An 18,224-nucleotide genomic window follows, 5' to 3' on the forward strand; every position below is an offset into this window, starting at 1 on the left:
TCGCTCCTCCTCACCCGCTCGAGCTCCCGGCCGCCCAGAAGGAGCTCTTCGTTCGCGCGCAAGCTCCCGGCCGCGCCTCCCCGTGCCGCCATGGCTTCTTCTGCTCCTTCGGGTGCCCGGCGGCGCTGCCCCCCGCGGCCGTCTCTGTCCCTGCAGTTGGATCCTCGGCGGCGAGGCGCCCCCCAAGCGCGGCCGGCGAGGTGCCGGCCATCCGCCATCGCGGAGCATCCCCAGCAGCGGAGGGCGATGGTCGGACATGGCAGCACGCCGCAGCGGCGGCCGGGAGGGCCCTTCCAGCGCGCAGTGCGGCTCGGGGCTCCGCGGCCATCCCTCCCAACGTGGAGGATGAGGCTGGAGCCGCGTTTGCTGAGCACGTTCTGCCTCGCGGCGGCCTCCGCGGTGGTGCCGCGGAGCACCAGCTCCATGCGCTAGTGCTTCGCCAGGGCCGCCATGCGCCACTTGCGCGACAGCAGCGCGGGGCTCGCTCGGGCTGCTGCGGCCATGGGCACCACCGTCCGCACGCAGGTCAGCGACCCGCCGGGCGGCGTTGAGCGATGGCTGGAGGCTGAGCGATTTCTAGTGAGTTCTTGCTCTGTTCTTTGACCATCCTCTATTCGATTTGAGCTTTTCTTGGTTTCAATCCGTGGGATTCACTATCTATGCATGTGCTTCGTTACTCATTCGGCTCAATTCGACTTGGTTGATGCCTTTTCAGGAATTACTCAAAGCTGTGGGTTTGCTAAAGCGGTGATCGGCGATGGCGAACCACAAGCTGGTCCTCGGGCACGGGCAAAACGCGGAGCTTGCGTTGGGGCAGAACCACCACGACTTTGGCCAGGACAACGGGCTGGGCCTTGGCTACGGGCACGACCACGAACTTGTTCTCGGCCAGTCGCACGACGAGTCGACGACGACATGGTGCCGTCGCATCAGCGGCGGCGGCGCTGTAGGAGCGGGGGGAGAGCAGAGGAGAGTGGAGAATGGGCCGGGTTTGGGCGCGCGGGCTGGACAAAATAGCCTCTGGTCGAGCGCGGGGGGCTGGAGCTGACGTGGAGCCTAGCTGGACCGCCGCGCTGGCGTCCACAGGGGCAAGAGTGGTAAAAATGTAAACATTTTCTCTCTTCCGTGCTGATTCTATAATTGCAAAAATAAAAATGCTATCTCAGGAGTTGGCAATCGTTATAATGATATAAAGTTAAAATCCCCTTATCAACTCGAGAGAATAAAGGCATCATGGCAGTAGCTGGCAGTGACGAGTCAAGGGCTCTAATAACAAAAGCAACTAGTCCCATAAAAAAACAAAAGCAACTAGTGATAGCTCCAGGGAAATTTAACAATGCGCATGGAATAATAGCCATTGTTTTTAGCATAATAATTTTCTATTTTTCTCCTACAAGCTTACCTTTGTTTACCATTTTGTGAATTAGCATAAAAATTGAGATTGTACACCCATTAGGTAACAAACAAATTTTTCTTATGATATATGGTAAATATTTATAAATTTAATGGTAAAAGTTTATTGTATCCCGGGCCTGTGCACCAGGCTAGCATACCGTGGCATCACCCCTGCTTATAGGCAGTTGTCCTCCCTTACACAATTACATCATAAAAAATAGCTCGACATCACATGAAACGGTACCTTTAGCAGCATGTTAATCACGCTGCCAGTTAATTTGTTCGATTAGAGCATATCATGTCTACGAAGCAACATGAATAAAGTTTACATGGATGATGACGGAGAAAGGTTGGTGCCATGAACGGTTCCATGTGTGCGATAACACTCCTTTAAACTCGCATCACGTCTTCATTATTTCTTTCTTTATCCACCTGATGAAATCAATGAAAATGGTTCGCCGTAACATGTCGTGCTTCCTTTAATTCCTCACTTTTTACAATTTCCCCGAAACTTCCTTTTTCTCTTTTCTTCCACGGAGTTTTTCTTTCTTTTGCACCCATCAGTTTTCCACCGCACCGCACTTTAGTGCCGTGGTCTTTGGTCTGGTCAGCCGCCCAAAGAAAAAAAACAAATTAAGTGCGGAACGGTCGAGCTGAGCCGAAAGGCCGAACCCACCGTTGGAGTTGGAGAGCGGCCCCGAGCCGGGTCGCCCCGGTACCACACCACCCGACAGATTCCTTGTCGAAACTGTACTTGCATTCCCTGAGGCCTCAGCGCTCAGCGGCAGCGCCCCCGGTCTCAGATCCGCGTCGTCGCGGCCCCCCTCCACCCCCTCCTCCCGTGCGCTGCGCCCCCTCAATTCCCTCCCACTCCCCCCCACGCACAGGCACGCCGAGAGGGAGAGGGAGAGGGAGAGGGAGAGGAAGCGACAGCCAGCAGCCAGGCGCGGCCGAGGCAGGCAAGGCATGGCCACTCCCACTCCCACTCCCAGTGGCGGCGGCGGAGGCTCGCCCCCCGCCGCCTCCCACCTCGTGCCCCCCTCCTACCCCGAGGCGAGCCGCCTTCCGAACCCTACCTCCTCCCCCTCTGCTTCGATCCTTTTGCGCCAGATCTGCGCCGGTTTGCCGAATTTGACTGACTCCGTTGCGCGTGCCGTGCCTCCCCCCCCCCCCCCCCTGCAGATGATCGTCGCGGCGATCGCCGCGCTGGCGGAGGAGAACGGCTCCAGCCAGGCCGCCATCGCGCGCCGCATCGAGGCGGAGGCCCGCGGCGACCTGCCGGCCTCGCACCCGGCCCTCGTCGCCGCGCACCTCTCCCGCATGTCCACCGCCGGGGAGCTCGTCGCCGTCGCGGGGGGGAAGTACGCGCTGCCCCCGCCCCCGCCGCCGGCCCCGCCGGCGCCGGAGTCGCCAGCTGACGGCGGCGTCGACGAAGACGACTGCGCCGACGAGGAGGAGGAGGCGCCGGAGCTTCTGCCGCAGCCGCCCGCTAAGCGCGGGCGCGGAAGGCCCCCGAAGGTGCGGCCACCGGGCTTCCCTGCTGCCGGCCCCGTCGGCGCGCCCGGGGCTGCCGGTCCCCCGCCCGCCGCGCCCCGCCGGCGCGGCCGCCCGCCCAAGCCGCGGGACCCGCACGCGCCGCCCAAGATCCCGCGCCCGCGCGGCCGCCCGCGCAAGAACCCGCTCCCGGAGGGGATGGCGCCGCGCCCGCGCCCCGGCGCGCCCGCGACGGCCAAGGCGGCGCGCCCGCAGTTCGCCGAGGTCGGCTTCGTGTGATGCGCGGACCTCTCGCCGGCAGGCCAGGTGGACGGCGGGGTGCAGAGCAGGCGCTAGCTAACATTTTGCTCTTGTTCCAGCTGTTGTCTGATGTGGGGTTTCTTCTCAGTTCGTGTTGTTGTCTAATTCCGGGAGCGTGTAGGAGCAGAGTCTGAGTGGACGGCGGGGCGAAGATGGCGGCGGTGGCCGGCGGTGTGTCGTGGTGTTGCTACCTTACTATTGGAGGTCGCCGGAGGGGTTCACCTCCGGCGGTGTATCTTGTGTCTCATCTCCTTGTCGCTCGCGCGCAATGCAATGCAGTTAGTCTGATCGTTTGATTTCCCAGTCTTTGTCTCGGTTCGTGATGATCCATCTGCTATTGTTTACCTCTGCCGACAGCCAAGAATGATGGCTGGGTTGCGTTCTTGCTGCATCCTCGTGCTCTTGTTGTTGGATTGTTCCATGATCGCGTGGAATATGCGTGTGATTCAGTCTGCGGCCCCGTTAGGAATGATCGATGAACACGGTCAGTCTATCACATCTGCTGTCACTCAGATTATACGGAGATTGCCGTGCTTGATGAAGCGCGTGTGATCCGCTGATGTGGAGAAGCGCCCGTAACAGATCGGCCGATCACGGCCCCACCGGATGCGGTGATCCGATGTCAGTTCTGGGCGATGGTGACACACTGACACTGGCCAGTCCTAGGTTTCATATGGGCTCTGTTTAGTTCCCAAAAATTTTCCTATAATATTTGTTATCGAATCTTCGAATATATGTATGGAGCATTAAATACAATTGAAAAAAAAACTATTAAATGCAATTGAAAAAAACTAATTACGTAGTTCAACTGTAAATGACAAGACAAATCTTTTAAATCTAATTATTTTATAATTAGGTATTAATTGTCAAATAACAACAAAAGTGATATAGTACTCAAATCTAAAAAAAAATTCGCGAACTAAACACAGTCACGGTGGCATCACCAGCGCAGCAGCAGAACAAAGGCTGCTGCACAGAAGACTCGGTTAGGTGGGTTCCTGAATTCTGATTCCTGGGAGCATGACACGTATTGATGCTTGTCAGTTACGCAAGTTGCAGCTACTGCTGTGCTGTTCCGTGAAGTTAAGCTTTAAGCCTTGTTTAGCTCTAAAAAAAAATTGTACAGTACCCGTCACATCGAACGCATGCATGAAACATTAAATATAGTTAAAAAAATAACTAATTACACAATCTAATTGATTACCACAAACTGAATCTTTTAAGTTTAATTAGTTCATATTTGGATATTATTTGTCAAGTAACAACGAAATGTGCTTACCAAAACCTAAACTTTTTCACCAACTAAACACAGTCTTACGATCACGATCTGTCAGACAATCTCACTTTAGGCCCTGTTTAGATCACACCTCATAAATCCCGTAAACGCAAAAAAAACATCACATCGAATGTTTCGACACATGCATGGAGTACTAAATGAAGTCTATTTACAAAACTTTTTGTATGGATGAGCTGTAAATCGCGAGACGAATCTAATGAGCCTAATTAATCCATGATTTGCAACAGTTGTGCTACAGTAACCATCCACTAATTGTTGATTAATTATGGATTAATTAGCATCATTAGATTCGTCTCGCGATTTACAACCCATTTGTGCAAAAAGTTTTATAAATAGACTTCATTTAATACTTCAAATTAACAAGATTCCAATGCAAAAAATTTTACACGTGGAACTAACACAACACACGGCCTTAGTAGACTGCTTCAGTCTTGGCATGTGGAACCGGAAGCTGCGTGCTATACCTATGGAGCTGCTACTGAATCTCTGTTTCATATAGTCTTTGAATGTCCGGTGGCAAGGATGTTCTGGGACGAGGTGAAGAAGCTGACAGGGATTAAAATTCCAAAGCTACATCAGGCGACTTGGGTGAAGGACTTGCTAACAGGTGATCATTGCTCTGTAAGTTCAGCTGAGTTGATCATCTGCAGGGTGTGGTCGCTGTGGACAGGACATAATGCAAGGAAGCATGGCAAAGAGGAATGGCGTTCGGCGGCAGCAGCTAGGCACATATCTTCGATGCTTGAAGACTTCATTGGCTCTGGTACAGATACGTCCTCGAGGCAGGAGGTAACCCGAGTGCGATGGTCAGGACCACCCTCTGGATGGATGAAAGTCAATACCGATGCAGCGTTCTCACTGAGTAATTCGACCGGAAGTACTGGGGCTGTACTACGTGATCACAGCGTGAGTGTCCGGGCAGCTGCAGCACGGTTCTACCCCTGTGTTTCAGATGCTCTGATGGCAGAAGCCTTGGCAGTGAGGGACGGGCTGATCCTAGCAGCCGAGCAGGAGGCCACAAGGGTGGTCCTGGAGACAGACAATGCAACGGTGGCTACCCTTGTTCGCTCAGATGATGGATTTCGTAGCGTTATCGCTGGCGTTTGGCATGAAATTAGAGAGCTTAGTCTTTCTTTTGCTTCTTTTATTTGTACTCATGTTAACCGGGAAGGCAATGAGGCAGCGCACTTGTGTGCACGTAGGCCATCAGCGTCTTCACCGGTGATGTCCTGGGTTGGTGATCTCCCGAACTGGCTGATGGAGGTCGCTAACAAGGATTGTAATGTTGAGTCTTATTAATGAAGCTCTCTGATTTGCCCTAAAAAAAAGTCTTGGCAGCCTTGAAAATAAACGGAGTTTGTTGGAATTTTTGGCCTGGGTGCAGTTACAGGCTGGTTTTGCGTCACCTTCAATGTTTCTGCCGGTTCACTCATCATGCCCCGTTGAGTTTTCTGGGAGAATGTGTTGCTTCTTAACTTTGCTTGGACTTTAACCTTCCCCGGTTTTTAATTGAGCTGCCTGAAACTGAGATGAACAGAGGCGCGGATGGAGTGGTATACGTCCTCTGAAAGTCTGCATAATCCCCGAGTCGTTTTCGCCGATCGGATACGGATTCCCTTGACCCGCCCATCTCTTTTCTGTTGAGAAGCAATCTGATTCGAAAGCAACGCTCGAGGTCCTTTTCAAGTAGTGTCCGATCTCTGGTACCGAAAGGAACAAGATCCGTCCTTGTGAGGTTTTGGAATTTGTTCGGTTGAGCTGAACTTCATGCGAGTGAATGCTTGAAAATCTCTGTTGAATTTCGCTCTGAGTGAGAGTGAATATACGAAAATCTGAGTTGAAATTTGTTTGGCTGAGTTTTTTTTCATATGGAAATTTTGCTCCGAGTCATCGCCCGTTGATGAATTCTAAAGCAGTACATGAAACGTATGCAGAGGCACAAACCACGAACTTATTAGAACGTAAATACAGTATCGCACGTAACTATTCATCCGTGGAAACAATCATACAAAGCAAGGATTCAGAAAATTCAGAAAGAAGCGGAGGGATTACAATAATACATTCAGCGTCTGCGGAAAGGTGGTGTTGCAACAAAACTACACAAAACTAACCATGCATCATCCGTGGCGACAGTGGACAGATAATGAGATTCTAACATTAAAAATCGCGGCAAAAACTCATATTACAAAGAGAATTGCAGGTGTAGAATGTGCAAGACAAGTACGGTCGCCCTCTTTGTTAGTGCACGCCCAAAGTTTGTCAAAACACGGAAACGAACACAAAAGAACAGCACTTGTTTAACCCCCAGGAATTCGTGTAAGAACAGGGCACCCTTCGAATCTGTTGGGACAAAACCGTACACCATGGCAAGGGTATATTTGCCAGCCTTGAACCGTACCATTATATATGTGAATATGTGATGAAGTAAGCAACAAGGAAATTAGAAGTCCCATCACCACAACATAGCCTTTTTTTCCCATACAAATTGGGGTAGGTTAGAGATGAAATTCGAAAGAAATAAGTTCAAGATTCAGGCACATTAATAGCTAGTCTCCAAGCGCTACTATCCAAAACTATCTCTTTAGAGATATTCCAATCCTTAAGTTCTCTCTTAACCGACTCATCCCACGTCAGTTTAGGTCTACCTCTACCCCTCTTTACATTATCGACCCGCTCAAGAACCCCATTACGCACTGGCGCCTCAGGAGGCCTTCGTTGGACATGTCCAAACCATCTCAGCCGATGCTGGGTAAGTTTCTCCTCAATTGGTGCCACTCCGACCCTATCCCGAATAACTTCGTTCCGGACTCTATCCCTCCTTGTGTGCCCGCAAAACCACCGCAACATCCGCATCTCTGCTACACTCAGTTGCTGGACATGTCGCCTTTTTGTAGGCCAACATTCAGCACCGTATAGCATCGCCGGACGAATTGCTGTCCTATAGAATTTGCCTTTTAGCTTTTGTGGCACCCTCTTGTCACAAAGGATGCCAGAAGCTTGTCGCCATTTCAACCAGCCAGCTGAAATTCTATGCCTAACATCTTCATCAATGTCGCCATCCTTTTGTAGCACCGATCCTAAATAGCGAAAAGTATCCTTCTGGACCACCACTTGTCCATCTAGACTAACGTCTCCCCCCTCATGCCTAATCGCGCTGAAATCGCACATCATGTACTCGGTCTTGGTCCTACTAAGTCTGAACCCTTTCGACTCTAATGTGCGTCTCCACAGCTCTAACTTCCTATTAACCCCTGCTCTACTCTCGTCAACTAGCACCACATCATCAGCAAAGAGCATACACCAAGGGATCTCACCTTGTATATCCCTTGTGACCTCATCCATCACTAAAGCAAATAAATAAGGGCTCAATGCTGACCCCTGGTGTAGGCCTATGTTAATAGGAAAGTCAGTGGTGTTGCCATCACATGTCCGGACAAACGTCGTCGCATCCTTGTACATATCCTTAATGAGGGTAATGTACTTAGTTGGGACTTTGTGCTTCTCCAAGGCCCACCACATGACATTTCTCGGTACTTTGTCATACGCCTTCTCAAGGTCAATGAAGACCATGTGCAAGTCCTTCTTCTGCTCCCTATATCTCTCCATCAATTGTCGTATTAAGAAAATCGCCTCCATGGTTGACCTTCCAGGCATGAACCCAAATTGATTTTGGGTCACACTTGTCACTCTTCTTAGGCGATACTCGATAACCCTCTCCCAAAGCTTCATCGTATGGCTCATCAGCTTAATCCCACGGTAGTTAGTACAATTTTGAACATCGCCCTTGTTTTTGAAGATAGGTACTAATATACTTCTCCTCCATTCTTCCGGCATCTTGTTTGATCGAAAAATGAGATTAAAAAGCTTAGTTAACCATACTATTGCTCTATCTCCTAGGCATCTCCACTCCTCAATGGGGATACCATCAGGGCCCATCGCTTTACCTCCCTTCATCCTCTTCAAAGCCTCCCCGATCTCTACCTCCTGAATTCTCCTCACAAAACGTCTGTTGGTATCGTCAAAAGAGTCATCTAACTCAAGGGTAGGGCCCTCACTCTCCCCATTAAACAATTTGTCGAAGTACTCTCTCCATCTATCCATGATGTCCTCATCCTTCACTGGCAGTCGATCTGTCCCATCCTTAATGCATTTGATTTGGTTGATGTCCCTTGTCTTCCGCTCGCGGATCCTAGCCATCCTATAAATGTCCTTCTCCCCTTCTTTCATGCCTAGCCGCTGATACAGGTCATCATACGCCTTACCCTTTGCTACACTCACAGCTCGCTTTGCAACCCTCTTCGCTAATTTATAGCCCTCGATGTTGGCTGCGTTTACTTCCAAAATTTCTCTCTCCAAACTTCACTATTCACCTATCACATCAAATTTTTTATCTCATGCATGGAACATTAAATGTAGATAAATAAAAAAACTAATTGCATAGTTTTGATATACACGACGAGACGAATCTTTTGAGCCTAGTTAGGTCATGGTAGAACAACAATTACCACAAACAAACGAAAAATGCTACAGTGTGCCACAATGTTCGATGTGACTCTTTTTACCACTATTTTACGGATCTAAACACAGCCACAGTTCCCTCCAAAAAATTTGTTACATCTGTCACATCAAAGAGTATTTAGGAGTATTAAATAAAATCTGTTTACAAAACTTTTCACAGAGATAAGTTGTAAATCACGAGATAAATCTAATCAACCTACTTAATCCATAATTTGCAATAATAATGCTATATTAATCATCTATTAATTATAAATTAATTAAACTTATTATATTCATCTCGCGATTTACAATCCATACGTATAAAAAAAGTTATAAACAGATTTTATTTAATAGTCCTAAATAACAAGATTTTCTTTCAAAAAAATTTTGGAGGGCAGCTGTGCCCATGACATTCGATCCATTCAGCGCAGACACGGCCCCATCTAGGCTCTCGCCTCCGCTTATAGCAGATGAGCAATCAACACAGGACCAGATGGACCGAAATGGGTGGCTCCATAAATCCATCTGATGAAGAGAAACCAACATATATATCACATAAAACCAACGTATCAAGCAAATATTAGCTCCGGATACAGATTCAATGCAACCTGAGACATCGAAAAAGAGCGGTAAAGAGCGAGATAAATTTTGCATACATCAATGTATAGCATAGCTTACACGGGCTGATCATAAGTCTAAATCATATGGCAAGTGATCACAGGAGTCTCTAGCAAACAAAAAAATGGTAAGAAACTCGATAAAACCATGTATAATACTTATTCCTTACAATCAGTAAAGTTCCTGATAAAATATATGATGAAAGTCTTACATTTCGAACTTTTGACACTAGAAAGAATATAGGGGCTTGTAGCTTCCATTGCTTATCTCAACTGTGTAGGGGAGCAGAGGAGGCCTGATGCATCTGCCCCAACTGTGGCAAGCTCACATATGGTACAAAGCTGCCCCTCGATGGAAGGTGCAAACCGGGATCCACAATATGGGCAGGAAACATCTTTTTGGCCACGGTAGATAGGAACATATGTAGCACCGCAGACAACGAAAGGATTTCTAAAGTCATAGTTCAGTTGGTGAGAATCATTCTTGTCCTGGCAAGCTTGCAGCACCTGCCGAGCCTTCTTTGCTTGAGCCTCCTGGGGGCTGTTCTCGAGAAGCATCCTTGCAAAGTGTGCTGCAGTAGCATAGTTTTTCTGCTTGAAACAAAGAGCCATAGCGCTTGCAAGCACAAGCCTCATATGAACTCTTTGAAGCTTGCAATTAGTGAAGTAAGCAGCCAACTCCTGCTGACGGGTAACATCATCCCTCAATTCCTTTCTCTTGAGTTCCATTTTCAGACCAAGAACGTACTCTCTCACTATCTCAATTAATTCCTTCACTTCATCAACTTCTCTCCGTGAGTCCACCACAATAACAGGAATGGTATGTAAGATGCTTAGGAACTGCCTCAGTGCTTCTGGGAACCTGCCCTCTGTTGTGGCTTTGTAGGCAGCCTTGAGTCTGTCTTCCAACTGTGAGAAGCTGAAAACAAGTGCAGGAGGGCCCCTCACATTAGGACTAGCAGACTCATTCCATCCTTTCTCAACAGCAACTGGTATTACCGGAGCAGCAGCAAGTGCACGCAGATATGTGTGACTGCCCATGTGCAGATCAAGAAACAAGGGCTTCAGGGGAGCGAAATTCTTGATACCCAATTGGCGGTTAAGTAACCGCATTGCTGTGTCAAAGTTCCCTGAAGCTGCATGCTCCCCAGCCAGAGACGATCTCTGAGTCCAAATCTGGCTGACAGGGATGCCTGGTGTAGGAGCAACAAATACAGCAGAGCGAACATTGCCAGCAGCTTTTGGAGTCTCTGTTTCAGGTGGAAGTTCCAGATCTTCCAGGTCCCAGCCACCTTCCTCACCATCCTCCTCATTTGGTTCATTCTCCTCCGCATCAACAAAACCATCAGCGCCATTTGCCACCACCTCACTTGCATCAATAATATTCAAATCTTCATCACCCCAGTCAGCACCAGCAGCTTCATCATCTTCCTCAAGTTCTGCCCTTCCAGTTGCATCCAGTCCACCTTCAAAAATTCCACGCATCACACGCAGCAATGGCCAATCACCACAGGCTGTAAGAGGTGCAGGGGGAATCAGCAGTGAGTGAGATTTTCCTTCAGGCAGTGAAGGAACATTTTCACCCAGTTCAGCAGCGATCCTCTCAGCAATTTCAGTGAGCCCGTGAGTAACAGCAGTAACATAAGCAAGCGGTAGCTGCCCAGCATTCTCCAAGATCTCAACTCTCTTCTTAGCATCCCCAAGATATAGCGCATTGTGGAACTGTCCCATCAAATTATTATTCTGTCCAGCAATTTTGCACATAAAGCCCACCTTGTCCAAATAGCCAGTAATAAGATACAGAAAAGCAAGCCTCTCAAAATTCTTTGTTCGTTGGTATGCATATTCCACAATGCCAACATTTCCTTGCCTCAGGGCCTCAATTCCCAACCTGTACCAGTGATCCTTGTCATCAATCTCCTTTGCAGAAGCAACTGCAATTTGAATGTTACCACTCTCAAGAGCTAGGTTAAATCTGGTCTTCTCATCCTTCACAAAGTGCAGAGCAACTTCTGGAAAACCTTTCTGCTGTAAATAAGAAATAACAGCCTGTCCACATAGCTGGGAGTTCTTAATCATACTCATAACATGATCATAGCGTTTTCGGAGAAGTGCGAGCTTGAAAATGTACTCAGATGCATCAACTGCAATCAACTTGTTCTTCCCATCACGATCTAGGCAGAAAATATTGTTCCCAACAACCCTTGTTATGTAAATAGGAACATCAAGGGTTTTTATGATCCCACTATCTCCATTGGGAAGACAGTACTTCATATGGTTCAATGTAGTGTAAATGAACACGCCATTCTCATCCCAGGCACCACTTTTCACACGGATGGTTTCATGCAATGTGCAACGATGGACAAGCTTCTTGCTAGCTATAACCACTGCATGCTTGCTCAACAGTGCTACAGATTCCATATCGGTGGACCAAGCAACGTATTTAACAGCAGGAGTCTGGAGCTCACCAAGAACCAGTCTTTGCTGAAGATCAAAGATGGCCACACGATCTTCAGCTTTGCACAGCAAGTTACCGGTCCCAGCATAGTATATTGCATCAGTCGCAATTGGAAGGGGACTTTTCTTCACAATTTCATTCTTCAGATTCTTCACCAAAACTTGATTGCTACTCTTCTCAAGGACTGCGAACCTGTTGCGCGCCACAAAAACTGCAGAACCACCAGCTCCCTTCTTTGCCTCTTGCAAATAATCAGACCTGCCAGCTGAATCCTTAGGAACAATGTAGAGTTCATATGAGCCTCCATCAGCATCAGAACAGATCAAGACAGCATTTTCGGTTGGGCTATATGATAACGACGTTGGTGACTGGTTCAAGCTAACTGATCCAGGCCTTCTTATGGGAGCCACTTGAACTTCTTTCTGGGTAGAGTATTCAAATAATCGGAGAAATCGGTCCTTCACATAGAAAACAGTGTCACCACTTACACAGAAGGCTGGGCGTTCCCTCTCTAGTTTGAACACGATCATGCCACTGTCATGACCAGCAGCAAGAAGATTCATTTCAGGATGAGCAGCAAGAACCCAGAAACGGTCATGTTCCCGCCTAAATGTTTGAATACCAGTTCTCTTTGTGGCATCCCAAATGCGAATGCTTTTGTCTTCTGAGTTAGACACAATGATGTCTTGCTTTGCATGGAACATCACGCAAGACACATTATTCATGTGGCCCCTCAAAGTATCAACTTCCCAAGCCTTGGTGTCTGTAATAAAGGGCAAAAGCAGATTATTACATTTCAAATATTTCCATTAAAATAATGTACATAGTTTTTTCCCACACATGGAAGTATCTAATGAGTAACAGAATTGTGTGTGCCAACTTCACCATGTGGAACCATTTTGCATGCAATATTTAAATAAAAAATCTGAATCAAGAAATCACTATTGTGAGGCATGCCTGTTGCATTCAGCAAGAAGTTACATCATATTGTAATATCCATACTAAGGATTAAATGGTCTAAATTTCCGTGAAGGCAAGATATGTTGAACACAACGGAAAAAGGAACCATGATAACAAATATATATATATACAATTAGGTAATTCTGTCATGTTGAAATATCAAATTATGCATACTTGAATTGTTATTATTCAGCTAACACACAAATAGAAACAACACATGCAAAGGAAAGATCAGGAAGTAACAAGATTTACCATTCATTCTCCATAGCTTCACCTGCCGGTCATCTGCCCCAGAAACAATGAGTGGCAAAGTGGGATGAAACGAGGCCCAATTGACTCCACGGTCATGGCCTTCCAAGACATATTTCACTACAGCATCAACACCGCCAAATAGATCTGTGTTCATCTGGGTGAGACGGAGGATGTCATCTGCAGGTGACACAGTCTTCTTCCTCAGAGCTCCAATATCCCAGACGCGAACAGTCTGATCAAGTGATGCTGATACAACCAGGTCCTCTTTGGGATGGAAAGATGCACACATTACATAGTGGTTATGCCCAGTCAGCACAGCCACACACGTGCGTGACTGCCAGTTCCAGATCCGTATTGTCTGATCATCACTAGCACTTACGATCCATGGGTACTCATGATGGAATTGCACGGTGCGAATGTAGTCAAGGTGCCCGTGAAGTGTGAAGAGACAGCGGTGTGTCTTGTAATTCCAGACCTTAATCTTATAATCATCACCTGCATCCCATCAGAGTAACCAGAATATTAGAAGATCCATATTTTTCAAACATGGCATGTCAAAGTCTAACTGTTTTACAAGTAACAATGGTAAATGCACTAAAGGATGTGTTAGTTTCACAAGTTGCAGTGGTTTTGGTATTGGTTTTGGTGCGTGCTTGTGTGAATGCATTCGTGATTTGTGAAATCAGGTATTCCAGCTCTTGCTTAGGATCATGGCCACAGGAAAATATAAGTACAAAGGAATTAATTATCATGCGGATCCTGGTAAGCCAAGATGATAAAACAAGCACCAGATCCGACCAACCCATCGTATACCAACCATTATTTCCTTAATCACTACACCTACCACCGAAAACGATCTAATCTTAGAACTTATAAACAAGTCTAGTCCAAGCGCCCAGGATTACACAATCGACGGATCGCCCAAACATCAGACGACCACGAAACCCGCGCGCGCCTCCAATCGGGCTAAGCATCCGAAAAGACGTCTACAGCCATGACGAATCACGCACCGGACGGCCGAGATGAGGAGAGATCTAGCTGATTACCTCCGGAGACGAAGAGCGGCTGGGTAGCGTGGAAGTGGACGCCGCGGACAGGCCCATCGTGCTCGTCGAAGCGGTCGAGAAGGGTACCCATGCGGTAGTCCCACATCTGGATCACCCCACTGTGGAGGCTCGCCAGGATCCATGGCCGCCGCGGGTGGAAGCTCAGGCCCTTCACCCGGTTGCTCTTCGTCTCGAACTTGGTCAGCATCCTCGCGGCCTGGCGTCCCCGTCCACCGCGGCGGCGAAGCCCGTGGCCCTCTAGTCCTGGCCGCGGCGGAGAGGAGCGGCGAGGAGGCGGTGGATCTGGAGAGGGGGGAAGGGGAGAGAGGGAGGGAGAGGGGTATGCACTGGACGAGGGAAGGAGAAGGGAAGGGAGATCTGATGAGTGATGAGCCTCGGCGCGGGGTGAGGTGGTAGGAGGGGTGGTGGCCGTTCGATGCTGGGGCAGGACGATCTGAGACGTTGGAGAGGGTGCGCCCGGGTTGTCAGCGAGACATTTGCCTTGCCGTAATGCGGATTGGTCTGTTTGGATCGGAGGAAAACCGGAAGAGAAGCCCAGGGTCAACAGGGATGAGGGTTGCTGTAAAAAAAACAGGGATCGGGATCCTTCTGCTCTGGCTGAAGTTCATGCTGTTTGATGCTAAAAAAAAGTTCATGCTGTTTGGAACCCAGAATTCCATTCCGCTGTTTGGTCATGTTTGGTTTGTGCTACGCTAGTCATTAGCACAACTTTAACTGGTAATTAAATATATTAAATAAAGTCAGTTTATAAAACTAACTCCACGACCCCTGCGCTATTTTACGAGACGAATCTAATGAAGTCTTTGACCGCATAATTAAAGGATGGATACTATAGCATTACTGTAGCTAATCATGGATTAATTACCGTCACTAGATTCGTCGCGTAAAGTTACATCCATCCGTGAAAGAAGTTTTACAAATAGACTTCATTTAATACTTCATGTATGTAAAATTCTTTTGTAGTGTTAGGAGTTGTAGTGCAAAACAAACAGGCAATAGTTTTTAGGGCATTTTACCCCTTTATCTAAAAAATACCGGTGGCAGAATAGTGCAGTCAACCATGTTATTCCGTAATTCATCATTAGAACGTGTCTCCGTGGTTCATACCGTAGATACTGTGTTATTCACTAAATACGTGGTTCATAGTTCAATGCTGTGAGTTTCCTGTATAGGGGTATCGTGCGTTTGGTTTGTGGCTATTAATAACGGCGAAATAGGCACTTTGGTCCTTTAACTTTGCTCCAAGGGTCAATTTAGTCCCTCAATTTTCAAAAAGATCAATTTGGTCTCTCAACTTTTGTTTTTAGGTCAAATTTGTCTCTATATTAATATAATGTTTTGTAATACCATGACACTACTGCTTAAAAATCATTGTTACCCTTGGCTATTTCCTCTCCTTCACAATTTGCATATTTAGTAGTGGTGCAACAAGTTAATCAAACATGTGCATGATATTCTTATGTGATCTAGACTAAAATTAAATACGAAAGGGCATTTCAACAAATACGAGAGACATCAAATCAGCTGACAGAACAATAGATCTATTATGACCTATTATTGATTAATTACAACTATACAATAATGAAAATTGAGTATGTGTAACGTCCCACCTCCCCGAGGCCGGGCCCGCTTACATCTGGCTGCTTTCTAGGACATAGACTGTCCTCACAGACCAACACCAATCTTTTCTGCACACTTAGAATTTCCCGGTCGGTCACCCATCCCCAAATTTCTCCGGGCCAAGCACGCTTAACCTCGGAGTTTTTTGGAGACCAGCTTCCGGAAAACAAGTTGCAACTTGTTGGTATGAGTATCCTATTAATCCTATTAAGCCCTGGGCCGGGTGTCACATGCTCACCTCCTTAAGAGACCGACGTCCTCGTCGGTCAATCCCAAGCCAGGAACGTCCTCTCTTGGCCACGTCCCGTACGTCCAGTGCCAGCAAGCCCATGTGCCACGTCCGTGCGTCCAGTGCCAACGGCGCATCCCAGATGCCCGCGCACTGACCCGCCACGCGCCCGTGCACATGCCGGTGGCATCTGCGCCCCCACGCGGTCGTGCTCATGTCTCCGCACTTACGCCCGTACGTGCCCGTGAAACCGCGAGAGTCGGCTCTGATACCATTCTGTAACGTCCCGCCTCCCTGAGGCTGGGCCCGCTTACATCTGGCTATTTTCTAGGACATAGACTGTCCTCATAGACCAACACTAATCTTTTCTGCACACTTTGTCCTCACTCGTGCGCACCCGGGAAGAACTTCCCGGTCGGTCACCCATCCCCAAATTTCTCCGGGCCAAGCACGCTTAACCTCGGAGTTCTTTGGAGACCGGCTTCCGGAAAAGAAGTTGCAACTTGTTGGTATGAGTATCCTATTAATCCTATTAAGCCCTGGGCCGGGGTGTCACAGTATGAGAAGGAGCTAAGGGGTAAAAATGACTTTTCACATCTATCTCATGGTATTATGTAGCATCACATCAATATAGGGATAAGTTTGGGCTAAAAATAAAAGTTGAGGGACCAAATTGGTTTTTGCGAAAGTTGAGGGACCAACTTGACCCTTAGAGCAAAGTTGAAGGATCAAAGTGGCTATTTTGTCATTAATAATCTAATTCTTACCATCTAAAGGCACGAAGATTTAAGAATAACCAATACGAACTATAATACACTAGGTGATTCCACACACGATGTTGCATGATTTGAGAGAGCTTTTCAATAAACTATAATAAAAGACACAATATTTTTTTAAATAAAACGCTATGGAAAGTATGTAGTAAGACAAATAAGCACTTAGATCGAGCTTGCTAAAAACAAAAAAGATAAATTTTCCTAATAAAGAAAAGGTCATATAATTTTGGTTAAATTTGGAAATGTATAGTGTAAAATCATCTTGATTAGGGGGTCTTCGCCCTGCAGAGGAGGGCATAGCTTTGCCGAAGAAGAGCACAACAATGAGAAAGGTGAGGAAGGCTGCAAAAGACACTAACAGCATCTCGCAGGTCAGTGCTGCCATGGCAGGCGCAATGCGAGGAAATTGGAGGCGGAGTAGAATGGTTCGGGGCGGATGGTTTCCGTTCTTCCTCCAGCGATGCAAACGTTTTATAGAGAGCCAGAAAGGCGGATGGTTCTCAACCCGACGACCCATTTTGTTGCCTTTGAGATCATTTTTTTGAGTGGAACACTTAAAGTAGAGAAATGTAGAGAAAGCATCTAGGCCCCTAGTGGGTTTTGAAGTATTAATTGACAACACGATTAAAGGACTAACTTGTTTGCATGAGATTATGAGCAAGAATTCAATTAAGGAATTAATATTAAATGAGAAGGCTTAGACATTGCAAGCAAGTATGTTTATCCACACTTTGTATAAGTGACAAGCAAATTGAGAAGAAAGATTTAGAGCAAAGATATTCATGGTTGATATGAAGACTCTAATATGTAAGGCTTGTTCGACTTATGATGGGATTCAAATGACAAGTAAAGAATTTGTGAATAAGACATGATATGCTTATGCATAGTTTCAAATTTGGTAGAAGTTGTCATATGTGATGAATATTATTATCAAAGGAAGCAATCAAATGAATGAGACATGAGTTTATGCATATATAATGTCTCAAATTGGAAAGCTTGCGTATGAGATTGAATTGAGAATTCAAATTGATAAAGAAGATTTCATGCATGACATAAATCAATATGAGTTCAAGCGACGACTAGGAAAAAGGTAGAGGACGGAGAGGCGTGTTTTAAGAGGCTACACAAGCGACGGCTTGGGTGGGAGCAAAGAAACCGATATGGGTTAAAGGCCGGAGATCCTAGAGTCATGAAGAGCTCTATATTGAAGAGTGTCATTATTTGATTAAAGAATGTGACTTGTGAATCAATGATGAATTGAA

General features: G+C 47.1%; 2 protein-coding genes across 2 annotated transcripts; one reads left to right on the forward strand and one right to left on the reverse strand.

The window, feature by feature from the left end:
• Nucleotides 1-2,143: 2,143 nt before the first annotated feature.
• LOC120693048 (HMG-Y-related protein A-like) lies at nt 2,144-3,492 on the forward strand. The gene is made up of 2 exons (XM_039976446.1): nt 2,144-2,448; nt 2,578-3,492. The coding sequence occupies exons 1-2, from the start codon at nt 2,362-2,364 to the stop codon at nt 3,166-3,168; spliced, it is 678 nt and encodes a 225-aa protein (XP_039832380.1). The 5' UTR covers nt 2,144-2,361; the 3' UTR covers nt 3,169-3,492.
• A 6,114-nt stretch (nt 3,493-9,606) lies between these two features.
• LOC120691347 (coatomer subunit alpha-3-like) lies at nt 9,607-14,718 on the reverse strand. Its single transcript, XM_039974387.1, has 3 exons — nt 14,317-14,718; nt 13,271-13,765; nt 9,607-12,821 (listed from the first exon to the last, which is right to left on the reverse strand). Exons 1-3 carry the CDS (start codon nt 14,522-14,524, stop codon nt 9,865-9,867), a joined length of 3,660 nt encoding a protein of 1,219 aa, XP_039830321.1. The 5' UTR covers nt 14,525-14,718; the 3' UTR covers nt 9,607-9,864.
• Between the last annotated feature and the right edge of the window lie 3,506 nt (nt 14,719-18,224).

This window comes from Panicum virgatum, chromosome 9N (assembly GCF_016808335.1).
Source record: "Panicum virgatum strain AP13 chromosome 9N, P.virgatum_v5, whole genome shotgun sequence".
Classification (NCBI taxonomy): Eukaryota; Viridiplantae; Streptophyta; class Magnoliopsida; order Poales; family Poaceae; genus Panicum; species Panicum virgatum.

Bases quoted from the DNA above. Each gene is read 5' to 3' on its own strand.
- LOC120691347 (XM_039974387.1), bottom strand. From the start codon at position 14,524: ATGCTGACCAAGTTCGAGACGAAGAGCAACCGGGTGAAGGGCCTGAGC. The intron at 13,766-14,316 runs GTAATCAGCTAG...GATGGGATGCAG, and splicing joins GCCGCTCTTCGTCTCCGGAG to GTGATGATTATAAGATTAAG. The intron at 12,822-13,270 runs GTAAATCTTGTT...CCTTTATTACAG, and splicing joins GAAGCTATGGAGAATGAATG to ACACCAAGGCTTGGGAAGTT.
- LOC120693048 (XM_039976446.1), top strand. From the start codon at position 2,362: ATGGCCACTCCCACTCCCACTCCCAGTGGCGGCGGCGGAGGCTCGCCC. The intron at 2,449-2,577 runs GCGAGCCGCCTT...CCCCCCCTGCAG, and splicing joins TGCCCCCCTCCTACCCCGAG to ATGATCGTCGCGGCGATCGC.